The sequence below is a fragment of the Balaenoptera ricei genome, chromosome 9 (genome assembly GCF_028023285.1).
Source record: "Balaenoptera ricei isolate mBalRic1 chromosome 9, mBalRic1.hap2, whole genome shotgun sequence".
NCBI classification, from domain to species: Eukaryota; Metazoa; Chordata; class Mammalia; order Artiodactyla; family Balaenopteridae; genus Balaenoptera; species Balaenoptera ricei.
The window spans coordinates 14813218-14835993 of record NC_082647.1 but is presented as its reverse complement, the minus strand read 5'-3'; the positions used below and the strand labels follow the sequence as shown (position 1 = coordinate 14835993).

General features: G+C 36.6%; 1 protein-coding gene and 1 long non-coding RNA gene across 10 annotated transcripts in view; one reads left to right on the top strand and one right to left on the bottom strand.

Moving 5' to 3' along the window:
- The window catches only part of UBN2 (ubinuclein 2), an 88632-nt gene that overhangs the window by 65327 nt on the left and 529 nt on the right, over positions 1 to 22776 (top strand). For 4 of the 9 annotated variants that reach the window (XM_059933256.1, XM_059933257.1, XM_059933258.1 and 1 more), the window contains one exon: positions 1975 to 8301. In XM_059933256.1, coding sequence (XP_059789239.1) covers positions 1975 to 2024 — 50 coding nt within the window. In that variant the 3' untranslated portion in view covers positions 2025 to 8301. Of the gene's footprint in view, positions 1 to 1974; positions 8302 to 21781; positions 22564 to 22776 lie in introns of those variants that run through there. The other 5 variants (XR_009504959.1, XR_009504961.1, XR_009504960.1 and 2 more) reach the window with 5 other exon arrangements.
- Positions 1983 to 22667, bottom strand: LOC132371765 (uncharacterized). The gene is made up of 4 exons (XR_009504963.1): positions 22576 to 22667; positions 21949 to 22117; positions 21336 to 21391; positions 1983 to 2146 (listed from the first exon to the last, which is right to left on the bottom strand). It is a non-coding gene; the product is annotated as an uncharacterized LOC132371765 (long non-coding RNA).

Below are 22776 nucleotides of genomic sequence, written 5' to 3'. Positions count from 1 at the left end.
GTTCCTGGGCTTCTTGATTAGGTTTAAATGCTTATGGAAAATTGCCCTGTGACCCTTTAAGGTAGTTCCGCCCTGGGTATTGACCACTGCTTGGTAGGATGAGTCCAGCTTAGAGCTGTATGTTTGAGGGCAGAACGGTAGAAACCTGCAAGGAATTAGACACCCGGGATTCTTGTGGTTCAACATGACCCCAGTATTCCAGGTGTAGGTACATTATCTTGTTTTCTGGCCAGCACCACTGTTCCAGAGGGAGAAAGGAAATAAGACTGTCGGCATTTTCCAAGTAATTGAAATTAAAAAGTTTATAATTTTTCATTGTAAAAACATTTTAAAGTATGAGACACTAAATTTGAGAATCAGGCTGGGATTTTTGAATTCTAGGACTGCCGCTTTGAGCAAGTCTAACTTGTTTGACCTGCACTTCCCTTGCTTGTAAACTGGGGACAACAAGATGTTTTTAGTAGGCTTCTTATGAGAATTTAACAAAAATATTTATTTAAAGCTTCTAGCATGGTACCTGGTACATAGTAAGAGCTCAGTTAATGTTAATTTTCTGACCTTATCTAGTCTAAAGACTGGGGTCAGTAAACTTTTTCTATAAAGCTGCAAATAGTAAATAATTTAGGCTTTGCAGGCCACATAGTCTATCACAACTACTCCACTCTGCCATTGCAGTAGGAAAACAGTCATAGACGATATGTAGCATGAGTGTGGCTGGGTTCCAATAAAACTTTATTCATAAAAAGAGGTGGCAGACCATATTTGGCCCACGGGCCATAGTTGCCAAACCCTGGTCTAAAGAATTGCACAGTCCAGTTAATATGAGTATTTTATTTTGGTAATTAACCAAAGCTTCTTTGAGCAAAATCCCACTCTGCCATTTTATGAATTTAATTATGCCTCAAGTCAAATCATTTCTGTCTACAAATGCAAGGGTATAATACCTCATTATAAAATAGAAAAGTCAATTCCTTAGATGTTGTCACCAAGTTCATTTTAATAATATTCTGTTTATACAGCTTTTGAAATAACTGTCTTGTTTCATTGATACATCTTTTCTTCAGTGGAGGCAGTTTTTTTGTTTTGCTTATGTTTCACCTGAGTAATTTAGGTTTCACACGAGTGGACTTAGCATTGTGACTTTTGTGGTCTCCTCCAGCCTTAAGATTGTTACTGAATGCAATAATTTGTTCCTTTACACCTGTGTATTTCTGCCCTTTGTGCCTCCCTCTTTTTCTCTCAGGCCTGGTGGGGGCTTAATTTTCCTTGCTAAGGCAATGAATGATCTATTAGAGATTTTCTCTATATTCTATTATCTCTCGAGGTCACTGGGCCCTACTCGTGTCCAGTTTAAGTAGAGTGATCAACATTTTCCCAGTAAAAGTTACATAACCATATGTAAAACTAGAAACCATTGTTCCCAGTAGCAAGCTTTCCTACCTTTTACAACTTTTGCCAGGTTAGGACTAAAACAAAGACTCAGCTGGAGTTTTCACTACCAGTGTGGTCCAATCATTTACATAAATAATTGAGAGTTATTAAATGCTGTGTCATAGCAGGAAATTTAATCTCGCTTGCAAGAAAATGAAATTGACCTTGTCTTCTAAAGGAATCAAAAAATGTGGTAGGTCCCTTGAAGGAGGGGGATTATGTCTTTTATGTTTCTTTATAATCCTCACAGCATTTGACACAACTTACAGTGAGGTAGATAATAAATACTTGTTGAAATAGTATTTTTAGGACACTGAAAACCAATTAAACCATAGTCATTTGAGGTAAGAGGATCATTCTTGTTGAGTTTTTATCTCCTTTATGTTCTCAACCTCTATGATGCTATAACATGTAAGGTACGAAAGGTTATCTTTTTAGCAATCTCATCATCCATGTGAAAATTAAAAGTTAATTGTTCTTTTTGCTTTGTTTTTATTTTTTATTACGTGCCGACCCATACCAATTAAACATCTCTTTTCTCAGATGGAGGCCAAAGTAAAGGGGACACTAAATTACCACGGAAATCTCAGTGACTTCCCAGCAAGCAAAGGAGATGACACACTCGGCTGGCTGATGGAATCTACCTGATGGAAAAGTACTCATGTGGTCATAGGGCTGCTGTTCTGTCGATGTTTACATTCTCTCGTCCCAAGCACTGTGGTGAGGAGGAAAAAGAAAAGAAAACATTACTTGAGTAAAGCCAGGTGCAGGAGGAAGAAATGCTTTCGTGCAAAGTTAGTGACCTTTTGGTCTTTTCTAAAGAAAGACAAAGTTACCGTATTAACTGACTTGAAAGAGACTCAGTTGTCAAACCCACAGAAATACAAATTGGATTTTTCCCGGGGGGAGGAAGAAGGAAATTGAGGATTTGGGTAAACTCCATCCATCCTGGGGGTTGGATCTGAACACTTGTAGACATAATTGCATAATAAAAGACAATATATCTGAAATTAGGCCAGTTTGTCAGGAGTAATGATCATGTCTGGGTGGACCATGCAGCAAATTTGCCACAAAAAAAGTTAATGACCCTATGTCTGATACAGACAGTAGCTGAGTATAAATCATGTACCCTCAAAAATCCTGAACAAACTTGAATCTTCTCCAGTGTGTAGCAACTCCTATGTAAATCAGTGGACTAAAGATGCTTCAGGAAAGTCATTTTAGCACAGTGATATATATTACATTTTTAAGTCAAAAAATTGAGCCCGTTGCTCTTAACAGACAAAACTTAGATGTTCCCTTTTTGTAAAAGGGTCAATTACATCTTCCATTCAGAAGCAGGTACTTAACTCTCTTCTTCAGGTGATTTGTGCATCTGGTATTGACTGGTTGATTCTTATTTCCATTCTTGATGTTAAAACGTGACTGTGTTCACATTTTCCTCTTGAGAAATGGGGATCTTTGATATAGGGCTGTGGCTTTGGTCCACTTAGCCTTTGCAGGCCTGCCAGTATGAACTGTAAATTTCCCCCAACATCACCTCAGGTTCACAACGTCTCCTTCTGTTCTTTTAGCTAGTGGTATTTCAGGTGATTATTAACTATTGATATAAACAGGTATAAGTGTGCATTACAGTGCTTCTTCATTGGTCATTCAAATGGCATATATGTATTTTTTTTGGAATTTTGAAGATGGTGTTTTAAAGGGAAGAATTAAATTAGGATCATTATGTGTACAGGGGATTATTTTTATAACAATCATAGTGTATTTTTACTCCCTATATCCAGTGTAGTGAAATTGATTTGGAGCATTTGGGATTTTAAAGCTTTACTAATATTTACTCAGAGTATCGATATGTGAGTAAACCTGCAGATAATAAGACTCCGTTATTATAGCTTCCTCATGCAAATAGCATATTCAACAAAGGACGTTAAGGGAGAAATTTATGGTTATGTTTGGATGCATTTTGTTTGGGTTTTTATTCACCTCATCATTGTTCTAGTCTCTCTTTTTTCTTCCTATTTAGGCTTCTGAATGTTTTCAAACTGTACTCAAGAATAGTGTAAGCTTGATCCATTAACAATGACAGACTAACCTAAAAAAACCAGCATCAGATTGGTAGTAGCAAGATTCCTTGCATATGTTTTCATTACAAATCATCCTGTTACGTTTACTCAGATAAGGGTATTAACCAGGCCCTTTTTTTCCTTTCATGAGCAGAAGTTCCAAATAGCTTTAGGACTGTGAATAAATGAGCACAGATCTCTTTAGATCTGTAAGCCTGTATTTTGACTTCAGAGTCACATTGGCTTGGTTATAGCCAAAAAAAAAAAAAAAAAAAGTTAATAACTGAAAACTTTAGTTCTAAGAACTTGTTACAGTAAGAGGAAAGGATTATTTCAAAGGAATCATTGATATAATTACTTGCCTCTAAGAATTTAGTTTACTGGTAAAGCAAATAAGAATGTTGTGTCAACCCTGGTGGATGTTTTGGAAGGATATTGGGATGGTGCAGATAGGTTTGACTTGAATTGAGTATGTTTGATTAAAGTTTGTTTGATTTTTTAACTAGGGAAGCTTACCCAGTTCTTGAGTTGTTCCAGTGTAGCATACCTCTTGCTTTTATTTAATTTAGAAAAAAGAAGTCTTTGCTAATCTCTAGGAATTTTCCTTTGGGAAGCTGCCTTTGTTTTACTTCCCATACCAGGAGAGAAGTCAGAATGCACATTAATCTCTCTTCCTGAGGATAGTTGTGCATGTATTCATCTGTATGTGTATATCTGTACACATATATTTATCTATATATAAGTTCATTAGGACTTTCAGTTGAGGAGTAACAACTTTAATTTCTTTAATCCATCAACTCTGAATCACGCCATGTGAAGATCCCTGATGACTCTGTCTTCATTAGAGAAGAACAGGATTATCAGTTCTTCCCCCAGTATCGTTTATAACTAACCGGTAAAAATAACTGAAGGCCCTTGGCTCTGAGGAGTTCTCATACGTGGAGATTCTGTTCTTTTCTCTTCGGTCTTGATTCTGCGTCACTCACTGCACCACATTTTCACTACCTTAATCCACTCCAATCAAGACTGCCCTTTTATGTTGTACAAGTGAAACCAACATCCTTATATTTCTTAAAAAATATGATCAAAGAGTTACTACATGTAAATACCTCTTTCTTTTCTAGGCCATAACATTGAAAATGGTGTCCATACTGTACAGTCACCTATTTTTACAGTTTGTCTTACTAAAATCATACATACAAATCGGTTATTTTTTAGCACAGAGGCTTGTGACTCATATTCTATTTTTGCACTTGAAAGTCAAATTATGTTATTTTTTAAAATGGTGAGTAATTTGGAAAGGATATAGAGCAATGTGTATTTCTGAAGAGCATTAGCAACATCCCAGTGTAAAAGTAATCAGCACACAATGATGTCCCCATTCAGCGGGATTCTTGATTCAGGAAAAGTAAGCTGTTTTCAACTGTCTCGTATTTTAAATTGCCTTCACTGATGTATAAGCTGTTACTGTACATACAAGTTAATCCTCAGTATTCACGAGCAATAATGAGTGGTCAGCAGAGCTGTCTCCAGAGATAGCAGAGCTGAGCCTCAGTTGGAGACTGAGAGCAAAGTGTCAAGCTCATTCAGAGCCTCCACAATAGATGTAAGCAATAATTTAATCATAAGTCGATTATAATTCTTTCTCATATGCTTCTGAGATCAGAGGGTAAAAGAAATCATGATTTTAAAGCAGCCTGAAGAAATTAAGTTTTGGGGAAAGAAGTGAGGTTAATCTGAAGTCACAGAATCTTGAGATTGAGGGAATCAGAGGATTGTGTTAGTACATTCTTTCATGCCTACCACCCCTTTGATGGATGCTGTTAGCCCAAATTACATTTTTTAATATCAGAGAAGCTGAATAGGGTTTATCATATCACCCAGGTAGGAGGAAGAACTGGGCACACACACGTTTGAATGCTGTGGGTTTGACACCTGTTTGAAAACAACTTATCTGAAAAGATTTTTAACCCAGGATTTTTTTTTTCCCAAAGCAGATCTAAATTGTTTACTACCCAGGTTTGGAAAGGGCAGACACCTCTAATCTTTCTCCTCTCGTTGCCCTCTACCACACCCCTTTCCACCTCTACTTGGTTCAAGACATTTTCTGAAATGGAATTCTACTGTTATTCAAACTGCCATTGCTTATGAGAACGCTGTGTCCCTTGGGATCATCTCTTAGAACTCCAGTTATCTATCAGATTTGCTGCTACATTTGTAAAATGAACTTTGCCTGTAATGGTCAACTTTAATCTAATTTACAGTTCTTTACTTCTAGGAGGTTTTGTCATATAATTTGGCCCATGTATAGAATTAGGATACTTTATTTTAGGGGTGTACCATAAAAGCACACTGGTCCCTGTATTCTTTTTTATCATCATTTAGGTTTTGAATTTTTGTTTGCTTTTTTTGTTCGTTGATGTTTGTTTTGTCTTGTTTTAAATTAGAAGGGTGAGAGGAATCTGTAATCTGTAAGGCCAGACGTGAGAACTTGCCCCGTGCTTCAGCACTGTAGTTTCTGCTGACCTTATGTTCTCAAAAGGGCACTTTTACTTTCTATTGTGCATGTATGATTGTTTTTTTGTTTGTTTGTTTTTGTTTTTGCTTTTAGGGGGCTTTTGTTTTTGTAATAGTGATGTGGAAGAAAAATGCAGTAGTAGGTAAATGACTGATTACAAACATGTTAATTTTATTTTATAAAATTTAAGGGGAAAGGTTTAACTCTGTAGATCGTTTCTTAGCTCTGGTAAAATGGCTTATATTACTCCTCTAAAACATACTCAGTTCAGGCCTTTGTCTTTGTTAAGTGCCTTTTTTTTCTTTCTTCTTTCCCTTCTTTTGAAACTGTTCTCAGATATCCTAAAGTACAGGCTAATACGTCAGGGGATTCAGGAGGAAGAATCTCAAAACTTGCCAAGATCATGTCATGCTATAATATTCTTCCTTTTCCTTATATGAATATGGATATATGTGTAAGATACATACATACATGCATACATATATATATCTGTCTATATATGTATACATATGTAATATATATACAAAACTAGTAGCTGCTGTACCATTGCATCCTTTCTGAGCACTCCCCTATTAATGCTTGCAAAACTGCCTTGTTTATTCCATTGCTTTTAGTCAATTCAAATGGGTAGATTGGGAAATTGTCTTTTCACAAGATACTATTTTCCCCCTTTGAATATCTGTTTGTAGACGTCAACAGCAACAACAACTATAACTATATATATATAGATAGATATATATATAGATATATAGATATAGATATAAATAAAATAAGTCAGTTATTACAAGTAAAATAAATTTAGTGGACTCATTGACTATTCCTGGATGTAATCCACTACTCTGTGCCCTTCAAACTTGGCGTGCATAATACTAGAGAAAGCATTGGAATAACAAGAATCTTAGAGTCTTTCTGGGTCAAGTTGATAAGGTACACAACGGCAGGCAAGACTAAAGACATGGGAGAGCTAGAGTTAGAACCATGGTATTGTTTCTGAGTTTTGAAGGAAGTTAGCAACTTTGTCAATATTAAAAATGCATCATGTATTCTTCTGGGAAATAATTTTTGAAGAATTCATATAGCTGCATATCTGTCAAAAGGTTAATAAACTTAGAAGTAGAAAAGACTTCAGATTCTGAGGAAAAACACTCATATAACCCATAGCATTCTTGAGAGAGCTTCAGTTTTCTTATTTGCCAAATAATTACATTTGGCTTAATACGATTTAATGGTTATCTATGTTTCTCCCTTGAGCAAAATAACATAATATTCGATAGCTAATATTCATCTGTTTCTTGTTGAAAACAGATGTGACATGTTAAGGGAGACTAAATTGAACCAATCCTCAAAGCCCAGTACAGATATATCTAATAAATGCCCCCTTTTAACTACATTTTAACTGAGGAGACTGGTGGCCAAAAAGGAGAAAGCAGAGGCTCCTGGTAGTGTTACCTGATAGCAAGACTGTTATCAGGTGGCCTCAGTTCAGGCATGTTACTCTTGAATTACTATGTTTAGGGGGAATATCATTTAACCTTTGTGCCTCAGATTACCCATTAGAAAATTGGGTATAATAATATTCACCTACCTCCCAGGGATATCAGAGACTTTTTCAAAAATATTTTGAGTTTTTCTAAAATGTCCTATATAATTTAAAAAGTATTATCATTTTCCTGCAGCGGCTAAAAAATGTTTCCCTATGATGGGTATAAAAAAGTACCATATGATTTTTAAGTTTAAAAAAAAATCACTGGAATTCTAATTTAGATACATATTTGTTATTTAAACATATTATATTTGTGGTTGGATAAAATGCTTAGTTTCAGGTTAATAAGTGGGGAGGGGGTAAATAACACTAAGTTTCTCAATTATAAGTAGATTTTTTTTTTAGCCATTTATGGTATTATTACACATGTGATTTTTGCCAAGGTTGTGGAGCTGAAGCTAGCTAAAGCTTGGACAATTGGTTATTGGAGTTGATTAATGATCCCAAACATTTTATCTGCCTCACTTTGCCATATTCTCAGTCTGATTTCCTTATATTACTTGTTTAGTGAGGGATAGCTAAACTTTTAACTTTCTAAGAATGAATGGGAGTCTCCTCCTTCTTGTAAATTGAGATTGTGTACTCTTGCTGTAACTATAGGTTTATCCAGCTTTGCACTGAAGGGGCAAGCACTACATACAGTCAGCTGGGTGTACTTTTAGCCAGTCTACCTTTGTAATTTATGCTTCTTCAACCGTGAAAGAGTTGGAGCCATCAACTGCTCAGGTGGTAGGAAAATGGGAGAGGGGGGAGGCAGCTGTAGCTGGGGAGGGGGTGGGGAGGGCGGGGGTAGAGGGAAACATGTTTTGCTCAACTCCAAAGAGGAAAGGAAGGTCATCTTATCCTACCCTCCACTGGGTATATTAAGCAGTAATACATAGAATTTTCCTTTTATCATTGGAAACAACAACAACAGGAAAAAATGGATGCCACCTCTCTGAGCCAAATGCTTAGCAACATTTGTTAGGGTGTGTATGTAGATTTAAATTGTAGCACATATTCAGGGTCAGGAAAGAGAATGTAGGGGGATGAGGAACAAATTATCCAGTGTAAGTGAGTCAGCAGAAAGCGCCAGGCCCAAGCAGACAAAGCCTCTGGGTTAATTCCCAGAACTGGCTGAGGCCCATTTAATCTCTAGCATAGGATGTTTTTCCTTAAAAGTCACTTTTTGGTTTTTTTGTTGCTTTTTCCAGATAAAGCCTTAGTTAGTAGCCTCTAAATATCAACTATGCAGATAAACACACAAATTTTCCACACTTTTTCTCTTTTTTCCATTCTTTAAATAACAGATGTTAATTAAGACTTCTACCCAAAGAAATAAGGCATAAGGGTTTTGTTGAATGTGTGTTTGTTCCTCTAGGGAAAATTAATGGAAACATAAAAATAGAGATATTTTGTGTGTTCATCTATCCTAAAATGTGAACTTTATATTAAAAAACTAAGTACAGATACTGGTGCAAACTGTAGTTAGAATCATGGCATGTCTTTGGGTTGTTAAGATAAAACCATCCCAGTGTTCAATTCTGAGAAAGTTTTAGATTCTGTGGCACAGTGTTCAGGTTTGTGGAGCTAAACAGATGGTCAGACTATAATTAAAAAGTAGCTTTGAATATTAATGTCAAATTCTTATTATTTCTTCATTTTCTTTAGTCTTCATTCTTCTTTCCTCTAGTCTGAGCTCTTCAGTTAACCATTCCATCAACCAATTGCTACACTAGAATATAAGTTGCTAAGAGTCAGGGGAGGAAAGGTTAAACTGTCTTTCACCTCCTTTTCTCACTCACGTTGGCCATCTATGCTGTGTTCCCACTGAATTCAAAAGTAAAGACTGTAGGCATTTCTAGGAGACTGTTTACATCCCAGCACAGACTCAGACAGGGACTGGTAAGATTTTAATCAGACTGCCTTTGAATAACTTAGTATTAAATTACATTTTTCTCAGATACTCCCAAAGTACCATTTGCTTGAAAGTAACTACTTGTGATCTTTATTTAATTTCCTCATACTGTAATACTTCTTTTTTCCAGCCTTTCTTACATATGTACATTTTAGATCGGGTTAGTACTTAAATTTTGGACACTTTTCCGAACTGTTACCCAAACAGGTCAAGAATACTTCTAAAAATCTCAGTAGTAAAATCAAAGGGGTCTATATGTCTAGAACTTAGAGTCATCACTGGTGACCTGAATTATTTTTCTCTTCTTTGTGTTAAAAATAGATTTCTCTACTATATAATGTAGTAGTAGCTACATTGCATGGCTTCCTCAATACTTTTCAAGATTATTCAGAAGAGACACAGACCTTTGTTAGGGCTCTTATTTCACATAATACTTTGCCTTGCTTATTTTCATTACTTCCCCTGGAATAAACCTACTTTGCAAAGGTCTGAGTCAGATAGGCCATGTGAATCCTTAGTACCAATTTTATGTTCCTCAGAAAACTCTCTATACATTATTTGCTCCCATTTGCCAATAATAATATAATTCTATTTTAATCTAGTTTTAAAATATTTTGTAATAAAGCACTAATGGAAACCTAATTGAAATACAAACAAGACGATTATTACCTAAGATAACTTGGAGATACTTCTGTTTTTGAAGTTAACAGCTCCATCTACCCTCTAAGCACATTTAGGAGTCAGCAGTAACCAAGACCAGCCAAGTGGCATGTTTTTCTGTGTGACCACCTGCCCTTTATTTGTCACATCTCAGCTATATTATATTTTCTGTCCTTGCGGCCATCAACTTCCCTCCTTTTCTTGCTTCTCTCTTCTGTTTGCAGGGGTAGTGTGCCCTGTGCCCGCATATTGGGTTTTCTTTCCTGTACCTGTGAAATTACCAAGAATTACCCCAATTTTGGCCAGAGGCATTAAAAGAGAAGTTATCCTCAGTTGATAAATGTATTACTGTTTTATATAGGTAGTCGGAAAGTTGACCAAGTTTGGCCAACTTTTAAAATCCTGGCTATGCTTACATAATTAATTACATATACCTTCTGAGACCTTCAGATAAGCAAGGGGCCCTTTCACCAGTAGAGGTAGGTTTCCAACCTATACGTAATTTCCTGGCCAGCCTCCAGAGAAAGGATTCAAGCTTTGTACTGTTCTTTTGTTGGCTGTCATTGAAAAACTATATTATAGAATGTATCAAAAATATCTAATTGTCCTTAAGAAGAGTATGTAAATCTGGAGCTTGCCCTTGTTTGTTGCTCACTGAACATTGTAAAGCTTAAAAGAAAAGGAAAGGAAATCTCTGGCTGGTGAAAATTTTGTGCCCCAAATAACATGTTAATCAAAGTCTACCACGGTAACCAAGTGATGAGTGTTTTCTCTTTTATTACAAGCAAGAAAATTTATTTGCAGTTGCAAAAATTATTGTGGGACTGCAGGCCTATTTGCTATAAATGATTGGAAATAAGGATTCTGATCTTTAGTCTGGGTTAAGCACATATTTCCAACCCTTGCGGTATGAATTTTCATAAAGGAAAGACTTTTGTTTGGTAACAGAAGGAAAAACAGGACTTATTTATACAGTGAACGTTCACTCTGTAGAGGAGCTTCCCTCCAGTTACACATCATGTTCTCACTTTAGCCGCCTCCACACTTGATATAGATGCCAACATGTTTTACAACGAGTCTTGAAGGAAGGAGCCTACATAATTGTTGCTCCTCCGGGTGAAAGGCCCTGGTTACTGTACTGCATTTGTTTATAGGGAGGTGTGTTTTTGCTAACTTGAAGGGATATACTGTATTTTAAATAAGTGTGTGACTTAATATTTTGGGATTTTTTTTTCCTCCTTTAAAACTGGACCTGAACACAGCTTTGAGTTGATATTTGTAATAATCTCAGGACCTGAAAGATTGTAGCATTTAGTGTGTCTTAAAAATTATGTACTGTACCAGCCATGGATTTTTGTAAATATACCTGTCTCCCTTTTTTGTATTATTTTAGTAAAAAAAAATAATAATAAATTTAAATAAAAGGGGGTGGTGACGACATGTGGATGGGTGTGGGTATGTATGTGTGTGTGTTTGTATAAGGCTCTTTTGAGATGAACTGGTGCTTGTTTAATTTCCGGCTCTAATGAGAGCAGGAATATGGACAAACTGCTGCTACTGAACCCTGCACTGAGCCTAGCTGTTTCCATTGTATTTCCTAGTGATTGACCAGGAAATGACTAAGTTAAATTCTTCTTCCCACTGCCATCTTGCCTTTGAATTCTCAGTTCTACACACTTTTTGAACTTTAATGGTAAAGCTTTCCAAACTTTGGGTGGTTTGCTGGTCTCTAGTTTTTAAAGAGCTCTTGTCACTATTTTCTAAGAAGAAAGGACAGGTAAATTTTTTTAACCAAAAAAAAAAAAAAAAAAAAAAAAATCACATTTCATAAAATCCTGTTGAATTTTGGACATGTGAGAGGACTTGAACATTCCTAAATGTGGATCTGTGAATTTAGTAAATTGACCCCATTGATATACTCCTTCAGTGCAGGAATTTTTTTTTCTTTTTTGTTCGTAACAGCCTTGCTCATATTCCAGGTGTAGCTAAGCAAACCCCTGTTTTAAAGCAGGAGCCTTATTTGATTCAGTGTAGATGTTTTCCTGTCTATCCTTTGTGACAGGGCCTTTTACATGAGTGTTTTTTCTTTTTGTATGTGTTATGTGTTTGTTGTATTAAATAAAGAGGAATGTACATATTATTCTCGTGTCTGTTGTATCATTGGACTACCTTGGATTTTAATATCTCATTCTTTCGGTGGTGGTTGAGTATCTCGTGCCTGTTTCACACTGTGCGAGGCGCTGTGGGATACAGAGGTAAGGGCGTAGTCCCCACCCTCCATATATTTACAAACAGTTTGCAATCACATGAGAAGTTAAAAGACAACAGTTCAAAATTTATCACAAAGGTGTGGTCCGTGGCCATCTGACATTTGAGTTCAGAGCAGGGGAGAGATTGGATTGGAAAGATCCGGGGAGAATTGTCAAGTTGATGGCATTTGAACTGGGCCTCCAAGAATGAGTGGGATTTGGCTGGGAAGGAGGAAAAGGGAGCATGCTGAGCGGAGTCAGGAAGAAACAGGAAGGAGGCCAGGCTGCTATGAGGTAGACATTGGGGTGAGTAGGAGAAGCCAGACTGGGGGAGTCTGGAATGCAGGCTTACCAGGTTCTTCCTTCAGGTTATAGGGTGTGTGTGTGTGTGTGTGTGTGCCTCCAGGATCAAGGCCTGCAGTTGTAGATACAGGAATTAGTTGCATAGGTGAGCATCTTTTAGTCTTGTGGAGGACTTCTTTAGGAAAAATATTGTTAAGAGAAAAAAAGTAAAAAAGAATTCAACCTTAGAAATCCAGGTAGAGTGTGGGAAAAGGATGAAAAGATAGAAAGCAACTTGTCAGAGAAATTGAACGGTTTCGTCATTTGTAAGTGTATATGTGCATAGAAGATACAGAAAAGAACATAAGCCCCCAAATATAAGAGTGGTGGTACTTAAGTGTATTTTCAGTGCATTGTCATCAGGATGAAGAATTTAAAAGGCATGGTCCTCATGCAGGGAGGAGGGTAGGCTGCAAGTGCTTTTATGAAAAACTAGTAACATTTAAGGACAGTTTTGCAAGTGTGTTCTTGAGAGTAACAAGAAATCTGTAGTTAATAAGACTACACTTAACTATGTTGTCACCATCTTGTAAATGTGTGTTAACATATTAAAGGTGCCATTATTAAACCAGATTTTTTAAACCCATAATTTCCTCAAGCTTATTTGACCATGGAATACTTTTTTTCATGTAACTTCAATTAACATTAAATTATATAAGGCATGTGAAGCACTTAGCATAATGACACATAGTAAGTACTAGGTAAATGTTAGCTTTTATTATCATTCATACTAGTTCTGTTTTATTATTTATTATATAGTATATATATATTCTTAAAGTTTTTAAGAAGAAAAAACATGGCCCAAGGAGTTAAGGATTTCAGAATAACCAAGTCAGTTTAGAGAGCCGAGAAGTAAGCAGGTAGAGAAATGCAACCAGTTCTCTAGAGTTGAATGAGGGACAGGTGTCCAGAAGGGGGGCTGGTTCAAAGGAGTATAGAAAACTCCGAAGCAGGAAGTACGTTTTACACTTGTCCATGTAGTCAAGAAACTGTCTCAGACCTTAGCTTTGGCACAGAAAAGAGTGTGGCTAGTTAAGAAAATCGACAACTGTAGATGGAGCTCGAAGGCAGAAGTTAACAAATTGGTGATGGAGCTACTTTGCTTTTACAAATTTATTCTAAGGGGAAAATGGCCTTGTACAAAGGTTTCTGTAGGAGTGTGTTAATCTGTGTTGCTCATAACAGTAAAAGTTGGAACCAATCTAATGTGCTAGAGGGGATTGGTTAAGTAAATAAAAATAATACTACTAAACAAAATTGTTTTAACATAAGAAATGATCAAGATGTCCATGTATTAAAAGAGCAGTTATAAGTGTTAATGCACATATATAGGCACAGAAAAAAATATATGGGGGGATGTACACGCCAAAATATAAAGATTGGTGAAATGAATGCTTTTTTCTTTGTCCTTTTACTTAAATGTATTTTCAATGAACATGGATAACATGAGCAAGATTTTTGGTTTTGGGGTTTTTTTAAGAAACAGTAGGTGGACTTAGTTGAGGAAAAGGGGAAAGAAATGGGAAGGAGCCTCTTGCTGTCTCATCACTGGGAGAAGGGAAAAGAAAAGAATTTATTTCTTCCACTCAGACCCTGCTAGATCCCAAAATTGGATCTGGCTTAGAGGGAAGACACACCTGAACTGCTTGATTTAAAGTAAATATTTTTCTGGAAAAGATTATTCTTGCACTTAGTTAAAAAGAAAGTACCAAATACATGATTATACAGTGAACGCAAAGCGTCTTTCCTAACCATGGCCCCATTTTCCTCCCTCAGACCAACCACTGCTACCAATTTCTCCAGTTAAAAGTATACATATGCATCTGACCTTTTAACATAAATTTAGCTTACATATCTGCTCTACCAGACCTAGCATTTTTTTCTCAATTATCTTGGAAATTATTCCACACAGTACGTAGAGGTCTGTCTTATACTTTTTGACAGCTCATAGTATTCCATAGTTATAGTACCATAATTTATTGTATCCATTCTTTATTAATGGGCAGTTAGATAACTGTCACAGGTCAAATTGTGATATCCTTTAGGTATTTGCAGTCTGTGTATGCATATCAAACCAACAGTCAAAAGTTTGTTTTGTAATGGATAATAATGACTAACATTCCAGATTTGAAAGTTGGTGTCTGGAATCTGTGGCATTGCTTCGTATCTATGTAAAGCTTTGAGGAATACTTGAGAAAATAAATCTTTTCTAAAACAGAGTTTTGAAAATTGGAAGTAAAAGAACTGATTCGAGGTGCACGAAGGGTTGCGTTAGCTTGCAGGTGGGATCATGAGCTTTTCCAAGGACAGTGACAGCCCCCTCTGATGCAGGTATCATCTAGTATGATTGCTCTTCCTCATCAATATGTGCCTTGACATGGCTTGTTTTCTCTGTCTCTGTGTATAGTTACCTCTTCTGTGTCCCTGTGTCTGACCGTTCACTATTTCCCACTATCTGTTTTCTAGTAGGGTGGCACAGCACGCAGAATAGGCTGACATTAAACAGACTTGGGTTCTCAGGTCCCCATTATGCAGCTGTGGCACTTTAGACAAGATGCGGGTCTCCTTTCAGCCTGTTTCCTCATTTCTGCAGGGGTAATTCCCAGTGGTGGGGTTTGTTGTTGAATTAGAGACAAGATACGGCAAGCACCTAGCATAGTGCCTAGCACATAAGAAGAGCTAATGAATGGTGGCTACTATTATCCTGTCTCTTTTCTGCCTTTTTCTTCTTAAATTCGCGCTTCCTCTTGCTCTCCTAATTTCCCCAAATATAGAAGTGAAACCAGTGTTTTAAAAAATCTTAAAATATATATATATATATATTTAAAAGTACAGGAGTGGATAAATATCAGTTAAAATTCTTTCATCACAGGTGTCAAACCCCTGGCATAAAAAGTAAAGGGAGACTGCTCTAAAAATGAAGTCTATCAAACAAAACGGTTAAGGGAATCTTTCGATTCATATAAGTGAGCCTTCTAGAGGTAAACCTAGTTTACGTAAAGCTTTATAGGCTGATTCAGTGTCACCAAGAGCCAGCCATCTGTCTCTGCCCTGGCATTCGAAGTGTCAGGTTTCACAGGTAGCCCTCTGACAACTACTGCCTCTCCCTTCATAGCCAATTGGCTGCTGCATTTCCAAACTGTATGTTAGTATGTGTTGTATATAGTTTATTTCTGCTTTATTGTACCTCAAATGCAAAGCAATGCATTAATCATGTGCCTCAATCCATAGCACATGGTTTTCATCACTTAATACAAGATCTCATTCCCTCATTTTATTATAAATTAGGTTTCTCCTTCCTTCCTTAGTCCCCACTCCCTCTGTCCCAAAGGTACCCACACTTACTCTTTTGATATGTGCCCCTTGTTATGCATGCGTCCTCCTAAAACTTGTAGTGTTATTTTGTGTGTATGCAATTTTAATTTATATAAATGGTCCTGTGCTATAAATTGTGCTGTTTTCTACTTTTCTCACTTATATTGGTCCACGTTGCTCTCTGTACATCCTACGTGTTGCATAGTATTTCATATGATGCATCCACCACTTTCTGCATATCCGTCCTCCTAGAGGTGGATATCTAGGGTGTCTCCAATGCCTTATTACCATGAGAAAAGCTATAGGTAGTCTGCGAATTGCCTGTTCATCTGTTCTCATTCTATTGCATTTTCATCTTTTTGTTGTGATAATAATCTCTTAACAGTTTCAGACATGTCAGATATTTTAGTCTATTACCTGTCTTTTTAACTTTGCCTATGCCATCCTTTATTGACCAGAAAACCTTTTTTAATAGTCAATTTTTGTCTAATTTATGTTTTGAGGGGTTTGTTATTAAATATTTCCCTTCCCCTAGATCACAAAGATATCCTCCTACATTCTCTTTGAATATTCGGTTTTTCATTTATAATCCATCTGTTGTCCATTATACCTTGTATAATGTAGGAGTCCAGCTTTATTTTTCTTCATTTAGTGGGCCAGTTTTTTACCAGCACCATTTAGTAAGTCAGTATTTCTCCCATTAATTTTTGGTGCCATTTTTATCATATGTCAAATACTCATATATGCAATGGTCTATTCTGAGCTCAATTCCATTCCATTGTTCTTTTTATTTCCATACCAGTATAGACTTATAGTCTCCCTTAATATTTAGTAGGCAGAGTCTCCCTCTTTGTTCCTCCATGTTCACTCAACTAATCGTGAATTGTTACTCTTCTATATAAATTTTAGAATAAAATCTTCAAGTTCCATTCAAAAAATCTAGCTGAAATATTAGGATTGAATTTAATTTGTAGTTTACAAAGAATGGAATCTTTAATGTTAAATTACCTCATTCATGGTATATCTCTTCATTTATTTAAATCCTCTTTCATGTCTTCTAGTAAAGCTTTTAAATTTTCTCTGTAAAGGTATTGTTTGTGTTTTGATTTCTAGGTACTTTATAGTTGTAGATTTTAAGTATGGTATGTTAATCTCTATTATGTTTTCTAGTGACTTTTGCTGGGATCAGGGAATGCTATTGATTTTCACAAGTTGCGTTTGTATCCAGCAACTTTGCTGTACTCTCTTATTCTAATAACTTGTCTGATTATTTTATTAACTTTTCAACTGAGTTAATCATACACTCTACAAATAATGGCAGTTTAATCTCCTCTCCCAGTTTTTTTCACTTTTTATGTCTTATTTTAGAGCATTAGACTCTTTAATAAGTACTATGTAGACAGTAGTTGGGAAAATGCCATCTTTGTTTCCTTCTTTCTTTTTTTTTTTTTGGCCACACTGCGTGGCTTGTGAGACCTTAGTTCCCCGACCAGGGATTGAACCTGGGCCCACAGCAGTGAAAGTATCAAGTCCTAACCACTGGGCCACCAGGGAGTTCCCATCTTTGTCTCTTATTTTAATGGGAAAATATCTAAATTTTCTCCATTAACTATAGCATTTATTCTATATTTCTGGTTTATAGTTTTTATGAAGTTAAGTAAATTCTATTCCTAATTTTCTGGAAATCTTGATCATAAGTATGAGTTGAATTATGTCAAGTGCTTTTCCTATAACACCTATGTACAATCAACCCACTTGCAGAAAATTTCTTAGAAATGTATTCATAATATTTTTTATTCTTATAACCTCTGTTGTATCTGTATTTGTTTTCCTGTTCTCATTCTCTGTTTTGTTTATGTGCATCTTCTCCCTTTTTCTTATTCAGTCTTGGCAGAGGTTTGTTCTTATTAGCTTTTCAAGGAACCATGAGTTTTATTGAGTTCATTATGGTTATATCTTTTCTTCTTTTTTTTTATTGAAATATAGTTGATTTACAATGTTATGTTAGTTTTGGTTATATATATATTTTTTAACATCTTTATTGGAGTATAATTGCTTTACAATGGTGTGTTAGTTTCTGCTTTATAACAAAGTGAATCAGCTATACATACACATATATCCCCATATTCCCTCCCCCTTGCGTCTCCCTCCCACCCTCCCTATCCCACCCCTCTAGGTGGTCACAAAGCACCGAGCTGATCTCCCTGTGCTATGTGGCTGCTTCCCACTAGCTATCTATTTTACATTTGGTAGTGTATATATGTCCACGCCACTCCCTCACTTTGTCCCAGCTTACCCTCCCCCCTCCCTGTGTCCTCAAGTGCATTTTCTACATCTGCGTCTTTATTCCTGTCCTGCCCCTAGGTTCTTCAGAATCACTTTTTTTTTTTAAGATTCCATATATATGTGTTAGTATACAGTATTTGTTTTTCTCTTTCTGACTTACTTGACTCTGTATGACAGACTCTAGGTCCATCCATCTCACTACAAATAACTCAATTTCGTTTCTTTTTATGGCTGAGTAATATTCCATTGTATATATGTGCCACATCTTCTTTATCCATTCATCTGTCGATGGACACTTAGGTGGCTTCCATGTCCTGGCTATTGTAAGAGCTGCAATGAACATTGTGGTACATGACTCTTGTTGAATTATGGTTTTCTCAGGGTATATGCCCAGTAGTGGGATTGCTGGGTCGTATAGTAGTTCTATTTTTAGTTATATCTTTTTGATCTATTGTTTTTTTTACCAATATATAATGTCGCTCATTTTTCTTTATGATGTGTTTTTGCCCTAATATTAAATTTAATATCCCAGCTATCTATATCCTGAATAATATTCCATTGTATGAATATATTACATTTTTATTTATCCATTCATTAGTATGGACACTTGGGCTGTTTCCACTTTTGATTATTATGAATAATGCTGCTATGAACATTTGTGTACAAGTTTTTGTAGGATATATGTCTTCAGTTCTTTTGGGTGTATACCTAGGAGTGGAATTCCTGGGTCATATGGTAACTCTATGTTTAATTTTTTGAGGAACCACCAAGCTGTTTCCCACAGTAGCTGGATCATTTTACATTTCCACCAACAATGTATAAGAGTTTAAATTTCTCTACATCTTCACCAGCACTTGTTATCTTCCTTTTTTTTTTTTTTTTTTTGGTTATAGCTATCCTGGTTGGTATAAAGTGATATCTGATCCTTTTGATTTGCATTTCCCTAATGACTAATGGTGTTGGGCATCTTTTCATATGCTTATTAAGCATGTAGTGTATTAAGTATAATTTACTTATATTAGTATATTAAATATATAAAAGTACTTCTTCCAGGAGAGTTTTCTTTTTTTATATTTTATATTTTTTATTATTTTTCTTATTGATGTACAATATTATATAAGTTACAGTGTACAGTATAGTGATTCATAATTTTTAAAGGTTATACCCCATTTATTACTATTATAAAATATTGACTATATTCCCCATGTTGTACAATATATCCTTGTAGCTTATTTTATACCTAATAGTTTGTACCTCTTAATCCCCTACCCCTAATGTTACCTCTTCCCCATTCCCCCTCCCCATTTGTAACCACTAGTTTGTTCTCTATATCTGTGAGTCTGCTTCTTTTTTATTATATTCACTAGTTTGTTGTATTTTTTAGATTCCACATATAAGTGATATTATACAGTATATGTCTTTCTCTGTCTGACTTATTTCACTTAGCAGGAGAGTTTTCAAAGAGACCCTTTGTGCTGTAAACTTTCTAAGGCCTTGTATGTCTGAATGTATCATCTTTCCATCCTTACATTTAAGTAACAGTTTAGCTGGGTATAATATTCTAAGTTATTTTCCTTCATCACTTAGAATATATAACTTCATTGGTTTTTTTGTCTCCAGTGTCTTTTAGGAAGACTAATGTCAATCTAATTCTTATTCTTTTGTGAACTATCTGCTTCTTCTCTCCAGAAGCTTTTAGAGTTTTTTGTCTTTAATGTTCTTAAATTTCACTGTAATGTGTCGAAGTTTTGGTTTTTCCATATTTATTCCGTTCGGTGCTCCATGAGACCTTTGAAATGGAGTCCTTTTTATCTTTCATTTTTTTAAAGTTCTTACTTATGATTTCTTTAAATATCTCTTCCCTAAATCCATTTTCTCTCACTGGGATTCATATTGTACAGATATTGACATTATTATTATCTCTTAAATGTTCTTTCATATTTTCCATCTCTTTCCAGTACCTTCTAGGAAAATTCCTTGAGCTGATCTAGATTATTATTCACTTTTCAGCTAGCTAGCCATTGTTTTTATCCAGTCTGTTGGGTTTGTTCAGCTATTACATGTTTCATATATATTTCCATTTGGTTCTGTGTAACTGCTTGTTCCTTATTATTAGCCTCTTTGTGAGGATCTTTATTATGCTTATTTTAAGTTCTTGATCTGTGTTGTTCCATTCTGGTTTGTCTATTACAGTATGTTCCATTAACTGTCTCTTTGTTGTGATTATACTCCTCAAGTACCTCATTATTTTCAGGTGTGAGCCTGTTTTTTCTTGGGTTTAGCAGCTTTCTTAGCTGGTGATGTATACGAAGGGGAGAGGCCAAGGTTAGGGCCCTAGCATGTGTTTAGTGGGTTGGGAGCAACAGACCCACAAGGTCCCAGGCACCAGAGTCAGACCTTGAACCAAACTGTAGGTCCAATCCTACAGTTTATTGTTTTCTACTAACTTGCTTATACTGGCTTATTTCTGCATGTGTGTGGTGATTTTTTATTATGTATCCCTGCACTTTGGCTTTGGGCATTCTTTGAGGCCTGGTTTTTTTGTTTTTTTTTTTTTTTTGAGGACTGGTTTTAAAGTGTGTTCCTCTAAAAGAGTATTTGAGTTTGCTTCTTCCAGGCTTCTAGGAACATTACCAACCCAGGACCACTTCAAACTAAATGCTCATCTTAAGGATTTCAAGGACACAGAGATAGGAGGACTTTCAGCCACAAATGTATTTGAGTGGTTACTGCTGGTGGTTAAGGATTCTTGTAGAAGGTTCCCTACCCTGCCACCCAACCCTGAGCTGAGGTTGAGACAGATAAGTCTCCTCTTGGTGAGGTCGGGGATATTTTTTAAATTCCCAGCAATAAGGTCAATTGTTGGGGGCTCCATTATTTTGCAAGAGTTTATGATCTGACCTCCTACCATGCTACTCGGAGGCTTCCTTTCCTTTGGGCTGCCTAAGGCAAATTAAAACCTAGACTGTAGGCCACCAGGAATGAGCAGGTATCTTCAGGGCAAATGCTGCTTTTATTGCTCACTTACCTCCTTCTTTCTGACCTCTGGTTGTTCTGGCTTCCTTTACTGTCAGCTCAGTCAAACTTAAAAAAAAAAAAATTTTATGTTTGTTAAAATTTCACCCAGGACTTTGTGTTTTACATGGAGAGAGATTTCTCTGCACATCTAATCTCCCATAATGTAAAAAACAAAAGTCTTATATATAGGTTCTATAAAAATAGTTATATCTCTATATAAACACATAATATTAAAATTTAATATAATTAATATAAGATTATACTTAATAATTAATATGTAAATATCAAAAAAGTTCTATATTAACTGTACATTCCCACAGTCCAGTTCACAAGTCAGACTGTCCCATGCTGCCTGCAGTGAGTGCATCAGGTGTCCTGTTGAAAGAACAGGAGTTCCATAAGGAGGGTCTGACAGTGGTAACTTCATTTACTAAAGTGGGAATCTTTCTGTGTCAGTTTCACCAGAAACCCCAAAGGCTGAGAACAAAACAGTAGGTGCCAAGTCCATCCACAGTCTAAAGGGAAAAGGAGCTAGATCACCTGTGCACCACATGCTAAGAGATTGTGAAGTAGATACTGGGAAGCACTGGCTCAGTGCTGGCAAGGAAGAGCTCGGCACCCACCTCCAGGCTCTGTGAGAGAATGTGAGAAGATTCCTTTGGAAGCAGCTGTCAGTACGCTGGACATTTCCCTTCTGCTCCCCAAGCAGGAGAGGGTGGAGGTGCTTCCTCTTCACCTCATGCCAAATGAGGGGGGCACTTCTAGAGGACCATTGGGAGAGCGTGACACATCCTGTGGAGTTTGAGGGACACAGAAACTGGTGTCTGACTCACTCCTAAAAGTCTAAAGACAAATGAGGAGTAGGTGGCTAGCTCCTGGAGAAGACAGAAGAAGAGAGAAGGCTGCAATGGGAATGGTTTACACTCCCAAAGTTCCCGAGTTCCTGTGGGCCTGACGTGGTTCTCAAGAAAGGGAGCCAGATTTGGTCATTTTAAGAAGGAACCCAGCCAAAGGGAACACCTGGACGGATGGAATGACCTCAGTGGAGGGGAGGCTCCTGGAAACTAAGGGGCCGGGGCAGGAATTCTAAGTAACTAGAGAAGGCATGGCCTACAAGGGAACTACAGCTGAGAGATCCCCAGAGAAGGAGAAACTATTGAGAACCTATAAAAAAAGAAGCAACACTGGAATCTGCTGCTCCCGGAGGACACGGACACCAGCTTATCTCTACCAACAAAGTAAGACCTTACCTCTTTCTTCTTTCCCTTGCTGTAACCGGCCCACAGGCCCAGAACAGCAGCCAGCAAGGGGGCAGGAGGTAGTGAGAAACAGAAATGACACTGATCCTGACCTCCATTCTCCTTCACATTTCCAGACTGGAGGAGGAGAGAAATGTTAAATTAACTGATATTTGAAGTTTTGATCTGATCCTGGATGAGACTTATTCACAC